Raw genomic sequence first — 9,313 nt, forward strand, 5'->3', positions numbered from 1 at the left:
AAGACATTGTTGCTGCACACACTCAACACATTCACCTCTCACACACAGACACACATGAACAGACCAAACACAGAGCTAACTATGCTAACGCTGCTGGCGCCTTGTTGACTTCCGCTGGTGTCACACTGTAAAGCTCCGACAGAAACTGCCTATTTCCGCTTTCTGAACCAACTGTTGAAATGAAAACAGAATAGTAATTGATGCGAGTTGGCACTAAACACATTTACTTGATTTAAAAAAAAATCCTGTTCTATCTGATTTCACATTTTAACAACTTAGTTTATCTGCAGCTTGTTGATAAAAACTTGATACTAATTCTACAGTAGGAACATAGAGAGGACACAGTCATTTTCCAACAACTGGGTTTTTATTTTTTTCTGATAAACATATTCAAAGAAACATTTAACTATTCTAAAAAAAACACTCATGTATATAGGAAAATATAACACTTTCATCTGGTCTTTTTTCACCTAAATGCATCATTTATGTTGCATTTTATGGAAATAATAATAATAAATAATAAAGAGCTATGTGTTATCATTGTATGTTCCCATACAAAGATGAAATTGGCTCTGTGCATTTAACCCATAGCACCTGGGATGCACCCATGTGGAGAAGGGCAGCTATGTATGCACCTGGGGAGCAATTCGGGATTGGGTGTCCTGCTCAGATACGAAATGTGCAATGACCTGGGGATCGAACCCCAGGACCTTCGAGTTCCGAGTCGGCTGCCCGGACCCTACACCATCTCTGCCTCCGATGCAACATAAATGTTGCAATAAATGCAACATAATGTTAGCTCTGCATTTTTTTCCTTCATCTTTTGAAGGACAAAATGTCTCAGCAAAAAAGAAACAATCCAGATGACCTGATTGAACATTGTTGCAACATTTATGAGTTTTATTACAATTGTTGCAATAATTAACATCTTCCATCTGTGAAAATTCTCCCAACTTAACCAGTCTAACAGCAACTGAATTTCAAAAGCCAAATCTAAAATTTCTTCCTCAGTTTCAATTAAAGACTTGTTAGTGGTCAAGGCAAGGACAGAAGTGAAATTAAGAATACTTTATACTTCACAAGCCTCTTTATTAAAGTATGTTTGGAATGGGGCAGCATGGTGGCGCAACTGATAGAGCTGCTGCCTCTCAGCGAGAAGGTTGCCGGTTGAGTGGAGTTTGCATGTTCTCTCTGTGCATGCGTGGGATTTCTCCAGGTACTCCGGTTTTCTCTCACAGACCAAAATCATGCATGTTAGGCTGATCGGCAAATCTAAATTGTCCCTAGGTGTGAGTGAAAGAGTGAATGGTTGTCTTGCTAGTCTCTCTGTGTCCCTGTGATGGACTTGTGACTCGTCTAGGGTGTACCTCGTCCTTCGCAGTGATTGCTGGACATGGGCTCCCGTGACCCAAAATGGAAGAAGCGGGTAAAAGATAATGGATGGATGTTTGGAATGTACAAAATAATTTACAGGCAGAAAACCATTGGAATATAAATCTACATTTAATTAAATGTGCAGTTTACAACAGCCATTTATTTGTTACAGAAATCGAAGAAAGTTAATTGTTTTTTTTTTTTGTTTTGTTTTTTTTCATTCCAACCTTTATTTATACAGATTAATCACACTGAGCCTCAGGGACTCATTTAAGGAGAGACCTGACTGTAACAACGAGTGATGACAACAGTGGACAACAAAGACAACAATAAACAATCATAAATGATGCATACAAATTGAGAATATCAAGTGAAATAAAATGGTGTTTAAAAAATGAAACAAAAAACACTAGGTTGTAAGGCAATGTAGAAAAATAATCATTACTTATAAAATCAGTTTAATATTTTGTGGAACACTCCCAAGCAGACAAAGTGATCTCAGTTTGGAGAAACAAGAAATTTCCTGACAGACAAAGAAACATGTTCAGACCAAGAACATCTGAAAAACAAATGTTTTTAAAGTCTAAAACAACTCAAACATTCTGAAGCAAAACAGTCGTGGTTCAAGAAAAACTTATAACGTGGACTTTAATATGGAGTATACCTCAGAACTTCAGCAACAGGTATTTTTTAAAACATTTTCTAAACGTCATAAACCAAAAATTAAGATAAAAACTGAATACAATCTAAATATGGGGTGTCTCACCCTGGTCCTTGAGATCCACTATCCTGCATGTTTTACCTATTTACCTGCTCCAACTCACCTGATTCAATGGTTGAATTACCCCGTCATGTTCTGCAGAAACAGCTGATTTAAATCAGGTGTGTTGAAGCAAAGAAAAGTCTGACAAGACAGTGGGCCTCCAGGACCAGGACTAAACATCTCAGATCTTAAATGGCAACAAAAACAATCACAATTCATTGATTGCCAAAACAAATTCTAAACCAATAAAGAATAAACACATTTTCTCACTAAAGTGAATTTTTCTAAATATCTACTGTCTGCACACATTCCTCTGGTGCAGCCTACTTTTTTAAACTCAACTACATTACCCACAATGCCACAGTCTTAAAGGGAATAAAAAAATATTTTAAAATCTGAATAAACCGTGCATGGCCATTTATTTAATTGTAATTTTTAAATGAAATGCAACAATTTTATTCTTGTTTGACCTTTCAGACAAAACTTTTCCCACTGTTTCAACAATGTTTCAGTCAGCTCATCTGGATCAGTGGTCCCCAACCTTTTTTGTGCCACGGATCGGTTTAATGTCGGACAATATTTTCATGGACCGGAGCGGGAAGGCATGTTTGTGGGGGTGGGACTGGGGTTCCTCCCACAGAGAATTATGAATAAAATAGATGTCATTTCCTGCATTCTGGTGTATTTTACAAAAGTTTATTACAGCAGATTAACATGAAACAAAAGATGTAAACTCATTATTGACATGACTGCAAAGTGTACGTAATTCAAAACGGCTGCAGCTCTGCAGGTAAGGGGCATTCACTTCAGGCAAATTGAGGTTGCTGATTGGTCAGTTGCTGCCGTGCCTACTGGATTGATTGGCAGGTGGGTCGAGAATCCGACTACTGCAAAAAAAAATCAAAGATTTTACTGGCCATTTTTAAGACTGCCATCATTTATTCCATATTTATTCTATATTTGTTCAATATTTTGGTGAATCTAAGGTTTGAAAACTGAGTTTCTTTACACAATCCTAATTATGTTTTAGTTTTTTTTCAGGGGTGCCGAGTTAAAATTTAGGGGTGCTTGAACACCCCCCCAAAAAAGACTAAAATCACCACTGAAACCAGTTTATATTTCTAATTTACTTTAAAACGCTTTAAGTGTGATTTATAAGTGTATTAAGTGCAGGATCATTTCTCGTCTACTAGTTGTTTAGTTAGTATATCCCACATTGGGGTCAGCAGCGCCTCGTTATCCTCCTCCCTGCTCCGCAGTGATCACACATCAGATTGTTCAGAAAAGTGCAGGAACTTATGCATAGTGCAAAACTTTAATTGTATTTTTGTGTTTTTTAATAAAATTGCCCATGACTTCGAACTTTTAAGGGCAGATATTTTTTTAAGAGCAGAAGTGGAAATGTGAAGGAACAGCTCTGATGTAATATTAGGAAGCTTTGTTTAAAATTATAGTTTTATTTAGTTATAGTTTTGCAGTCACTCTTTGTCAGGCGGGTTGAAAAACACGCAGTGAGTGTAATCCTTCAAATGCCCAGATACGGCCGCGCGCACACACCTGTCTGCTACAAACCACGCAGCTGAATTACTCACCACCCGCGCGGGCAATGTAGAACCGATCTGCACATGCTCCTAGCAGAAACTAAAACTTACCACTTGTGTATGTTGACCTGCGTCAAGAGTGAGTCATTGACAGATGTGGTGAAGAGAATCTGGCTATTTTTCAAAATAAAACTTTTTTTTTGTGCGGCCCGGTACCAATTGACCCACGGACTGGTGGTTGAGGACCCCTCATCTGGATTATTTTGTTTTTTGCTGAGACATTTTGTCCTTCATCCAAAGGACTTAATCTGTCCAAGGAACCACAAACAAACTGAGTCCCACAAGCAGCACACTCCCATAGTGGAAAAAAACAATGCGTTGGTGATAAGATGGCTTCTGGGGTCCGCCCTCTCCCCCATCAACTCCTCTGAAGCAGCTATGCCAATGTGGTTCAAATCATCAAAGCATTCAAACCATCTTATCACCAGAAAATTGTTTTTTTTTTCCTCTATGGGAGTGTGCCGCTTGTGGGACTCAGTTTGTTTGTGGCTCCTGGGACCAATGAAGTCCTTTGGATGAAGGATGAAATGTCTCAGAAAAAAAAAACGTCCAGATGATCTGACTGAACATTGTTGGATTTTTACCTGAATTACTAAGCATGAACTTTGACCTTTCCCACTGGTGTTTTATGACTAAAGTTTAATGATGAACATCTGACTCCAACTTGTCAACTATGAGTTTTAGCAAATTCCAAAGTCTAAGAAAGTTACAAGATTCACAAGATTACACCTCCTCACATGTCTGACTAAAAAACATCCATCCATTATCTTTACCCGCTTCTTCCATTTTGGGTCACGGGGGTCGCTGGTGCCCATGTCCAGCAATCACTGTGCGAGGGGCGGGGTACACCCTGGACGGGTCGCAAGTCCAAAAACATTTTTTGAATAAATCTTTTTCCACTGGACTGACAGGAGAACGGTCTTCCACCTGAATTCTAATGTAGTGTTTACTTTTGATTTCACTGTATTTTCCATAAGGCAAAAGTAAAAGGCTTTTAATCTGTGTGAGTTGTCATGTGGTTTTTAAAACTTTTTCTATCACTGTAACTTTTTCCACAGGTCTCACATGAGAAAGGCTTCTCACCTGTGTGAGTTCTCGTGTGTCTGATTAAATCAAATTTCTGATTAAAACTTTTTCCACAGGTCTGACATGAGAAAGGCTTCTCACCTGTGTGAGTTTTCATGTGTCTGATTAAATCAAAGTTTTGATTAAAACCTTTTCCACAGGTCTGACATGAGAAAGGCCTCTCACCTGTGTGAGTTCTCATGTGGTATTTAAAACTTTTTTTTTCGCTGTAACTTTTTCCACAGGTCTCACATGAGAAAGGTTTCTCACCTGTATGAGTTGTCATGTGGTTTTTAAAACTTTGTGCATCACTATAACTTTTTCCACAGGTCTGACACGAGAACGGCTTCTCACCTGAGTGAGTTCTCATGTGTCTGATTAAATAATTTTTTTTATTAAAATTTTTCCCACAAGCTTGACATGAGAAAGGCTTCTCACCTGTGTGAGTTCTCATGTGAGTAATCAAAACACTTTTGTAGTTGAAATTTTTCCCACAGGTCTGACATGAGAAAGGCTTCTCACCTGTGTGAGTTCTCATGTGAACTGTTAAATTATGTTTCACACTGAATTTTTTTCCACATGTCATACACAAAAAAGACGTTTTTTGGTCTATCTTTACATTTGGACACACATTGTCACCAAAACCTCCAGTTTGTAGATTTGTCTTATTTTGTTTCGGCTCTTCATCTCTGCAGGATCCTGGCTCTACATTCCTGCTTCTTTCCTGATCTAGGTTCTCAGCCTCAGGAGAGTTCTGAGAAAAGAGTTGCTCCCTGTTTGGAGTTCCCAGTTCCCAGTGGTTCTTTTCATTATAAGCAGGAGTTACCACAAAGGTTTCAGTCTCCTGCTCCTCTTTCATCTCTAGAGATTCTGGTTCTTCATGTGAAGGTTCTGATTCTTCATGGCCCTCTTTCATCTGTGGAGTTTCTGGTTCCTGGTCCAAGTTGGTGTTACTTTCCTGGCTAGGGGGCTCAGTGAAAATCTCCGCCTCCTTCCAGACGTTATGCTGTGGGGGTTCTGGACAGAAAAAATAAAATAAGATACTGATTGATGTGACTGTGAGAAAGCATACTTTACTTTAATCATTTGATGCAACTAAAAAGGTTTGAAAGTTGTAGCTGGAGCTCATCACAGCTTGGCAGGTACCATAATTGCTGATCTATAGAACGCACCGCAGTGTAAGCAGCGCACACTGAATTTAAATTAAAACACAATTTTGTACATAAACAAGACGCACCTTTGTATATTCCGCAGGTGTCCACATTATGATATCAAAAACTGTGCACAGCTCCGGCAATAAATGTGCAGCTCTTGTTGTAGTACAAGAGTCAACCACCAGATGTCGTCTCATCGACTTTACCAAAAGACCAATTTAAACACACACAGGAAGACTGATCAGATGTCCATGTAAGCAGCTTCTCTCACTCATGGTTTGAGTGAGAGAAGCTGCTACTTGTTAGGGGAATTTAGGTAAAGGTCATGTTTGTTTATTAGTAGCTAGTGTTAAACTAATATGTGTGAGTTGGAGCGTTGCTTGTGTGTCTGCGAGAGCACAAAGCCTGCAGACCTGATAAACTCCAAGGTCTTTAAGCTGGAAAGCAGAGATTGTGCTGACCTCGCCTCTGTCTGATAAGCATTATCAATAGACGCTTCTGTACACTGTCTGTGGGCAGACCTTCTTCGATGTCTTCGATGCACAAGTCTGTTTTCAAATCTTCCCCCTTGCAAGCAAAAGACTGAGTTGAAAGATCTTCTTGTATCCTCAGAGTGGCTTATTTGATTAATGAGATGATGAAAGTGTAATTAATTTATCCAACACTACCGAATAAAAAAATGGGGGGAGTGGTGGCGCATAGGTTAGAGAAGGTGGGTCAGTGATCGGAAGGTCGCCGGTTCACGCCCCGGCACCGACAACATCAAAAATGTGGGTGGGGTAGGTGAAGCACCCACACCTGCCCCCACCCTCACCCTCCCCACCCTGGGCCCATGAGCAAGGCCCCTAACCCCCATCTGCTCCCAAAACAGGTCTCTCTTGAAAATGAGTTATCATGGCTCAATGAGACTACCTGGATAAATAAAGGGTGAATAAAAAAAAAAGAATAACCTTCATCCTACAGAATTAACATAAAATAACTACACTAAGAAGAACAGACTACCAGTTATCAGTAGAAACACCCATAAATTATTGTATTAAAATTTGACACGTCTGTAAATTTTAGCCACAATTCACTGCTGGTCATGTGACCAGCAGTGAACAGCGGAAAATGTACCGGTAAGATGGTAACGGTAAATGAGCATTAAATTATTGCTATTGATTTTTAAGCATAGTTTGGTAACAGCTGCTGTTTTTAAAATGTGCTTTATAAATAAATTTGACGACTTTCTGCTGCGCAACAAACGAGAGGAGGTCAAATGGACTGTACTTATATCTGCATCTTATCAAGACACTCAAAGCTCTTCACAACAATCTGTGCCTCATTTACCCACTCATACAGCTCTATACTAGATCTCTACAAAGCTAACTGAACAAATCATTCTAAAGAGACTAATCAGAGCTTTATCACATTCATACACTGATGGACACACATCGGAGGCATCGAGGGGTTCAGTGCCTTGCCCAGGGACACTTCGACATGTGACTGCTGGTGGATTCAAACCCCCAACTCTTGCATTGGAGGACGACTGCTCTAACCGCTCAGCCACAGCCGCCCAAAGGGGGAACTCCCCCCTCCGTTCTCTCCACTGCGAGCTTGTTACTCAGGAGTGTCAAACTCACTTGCAAACGGGGGCCTAAATTAAAACTTTTTTAAACTAAGGGCCGATTTCAGAAACTACATTAACTCAAATCAAACAAGAGTTTGATTGGTCTCATTTGATCTCTGTTGTGCTTTCGACATCATAATCAAAGATTACTGAAAAGATAGAAGTATTTTACGTTTCACATATCATCTTGAGGGCCAGACGTCAACGAGGGCCACATTTGTGTTGAGTTGATTGTGTCACATGATTAGGAAGGCACATCAGCAGCTTTACGTCCTCAGACGGCTGAGGTGAGCTGGACTCACAAGCTCAGTCCTCACCTCCTTCTTCAGGTGTGCTCAACATCAACGTGTGGCACAGACTCAGAGAGTCAGAGTTTCTTTATCAGTCATTCACACCACATGTGGTGGAACAAGATTGTGTACTCAGGGTCCCAGTTGCATCCCACAATAAAATTTAAAAGAAAAACAGTAATAAGATCTAAGATATGAACTAAGAAAAAACAACTAAAAATACGCTAAGCACTAAGCAGGAGCTGCTCTGCATAGGGTGGTGAAGGCTCCACAGAAGACTCCCACATCACAGACATCTACCATAATTGCTGGTCTGTGCACATTAAATATATTGTTTGAATTCTGTACATACACAACACACGGGTGTTCACATTGTAACATGAGTGGCAGAACAGCTACAGAGAGAAATGTGCAGCTCTAGTTTTATATCAAGAATCAACCACCAGATGTCATCTTGTGTTTTATCTTCAACACACAGATAGAGTGAACCCCACAGGTCTTCATGAGAACTACCTCCCTCACTCATGGTGACTCTACTGAATGAACTAACACATAATGAACATAAACTAAGATAAGAAGAACAGATTAATCACTAGAAAAAACAATGATTAACAGTTAACCAAAATGATTAACAATGAATATAAATTTTACCCCAAATCCGTCCCTGAGGCCATGTGACCAGCAGTCAACCACAATGAACCAATGAGGTAGTCTCATTGAGGCATGAAGACCCACCCCCCAAGAGAGATGTGCATTGATGAGACAACCTGTATAAATAAAGGTTAAAAAAACATCTGACCAATGAAATTACCAAACAGGTCACAGTCAAACCAATGACAGGGAAAGGGGGAGGAGAGAACCGGGGGGGGGGGGGGGGGATTTCTCCCCTCATCCACTCGTGAAATAAGGTCACGAGGGCCCACCCCCCCAGGAGAAACGTGTAATGGGCAGCTTTGTGAGCACTCAGGTTTGAATAAGCTAAATGTTTTTTGTGGGCAGGAAGCTCGTTAGCACATAAAAAAAAAAAAAACGTAAATTAGCCGGAGCATTGTATAAGCCGTAGGGTCCGAAGCCTGTGAAATAGTGGCTTATAGACCGGAAAGTACGGTACACCTCCAGATACAGGAAGCGGGCCACCTGCATCATGAAGGACCACACTCACCCAGCACACACACTTTTGCCCAACTCCCCTTAGGCAGGAGGTTGAGGAGCATTAATTGCAGAACCACTAGACTGAGGAACAGCTTCTACCCTGAAGCTGTTAGACTCATAATCCCTAACAAATCATGCCACTTTAACTGGACATGTCTCACGACCCATGCTGCTGATTTCTTACCCATAAGCTGCTATATTCATATCCTGCTCACAAGACTCATGTTCAGGTTGCTGTATAATACACCTTATTTTTATTAATATTGTTAGTGTATATCTTAGATCCTTGTATGTTTATATATATA

General features: G+C 40.1%; 1 protein-coding gene across 1 annotated transcript in view; it reads right to left on the reverse strand.

Moving 5' to 3' along the window:
* Window positions 1-9,313, reverse strand: part of LOC119430394 (zinc finger protein 554) — a 25,858-nt gene that overhangs the window by 16,006 nt on the left and 539 nt on the right. Inside the window, exons 2-3 of the mRNA XM_037697799.1 lie at window positions 5,158-5,820; window positions 4,906-5,073 (exon numbers count right to left, since the gene is read on the reverse strand). Coding sequence (XP_037553727.1) covers window positions 4,906-5,073; window positions 5,158-5,820 — 831 coding nt within the window. The remainder of the gene's footprint in view (window positions 1-4,905; window positions 5,074-5,157; window positions 5,821-9,313) is intronic.

This window comes from Nematolebias whitei, chromosome 3 (genome assembly GCF_014905685.2).
Source record: "Nematolebias whitei isolate Nwh7 chromosome 3, NemWhi1, whole genome shotgun sequence".
NCBI classification, from domain to species: domain Eukaryota; kingdom Metazoa; phylum Chordata; class Actinopteri; order Cyprinodontiformes; family Rivulidae; genus Nematolebias; species Nematolebias whitei.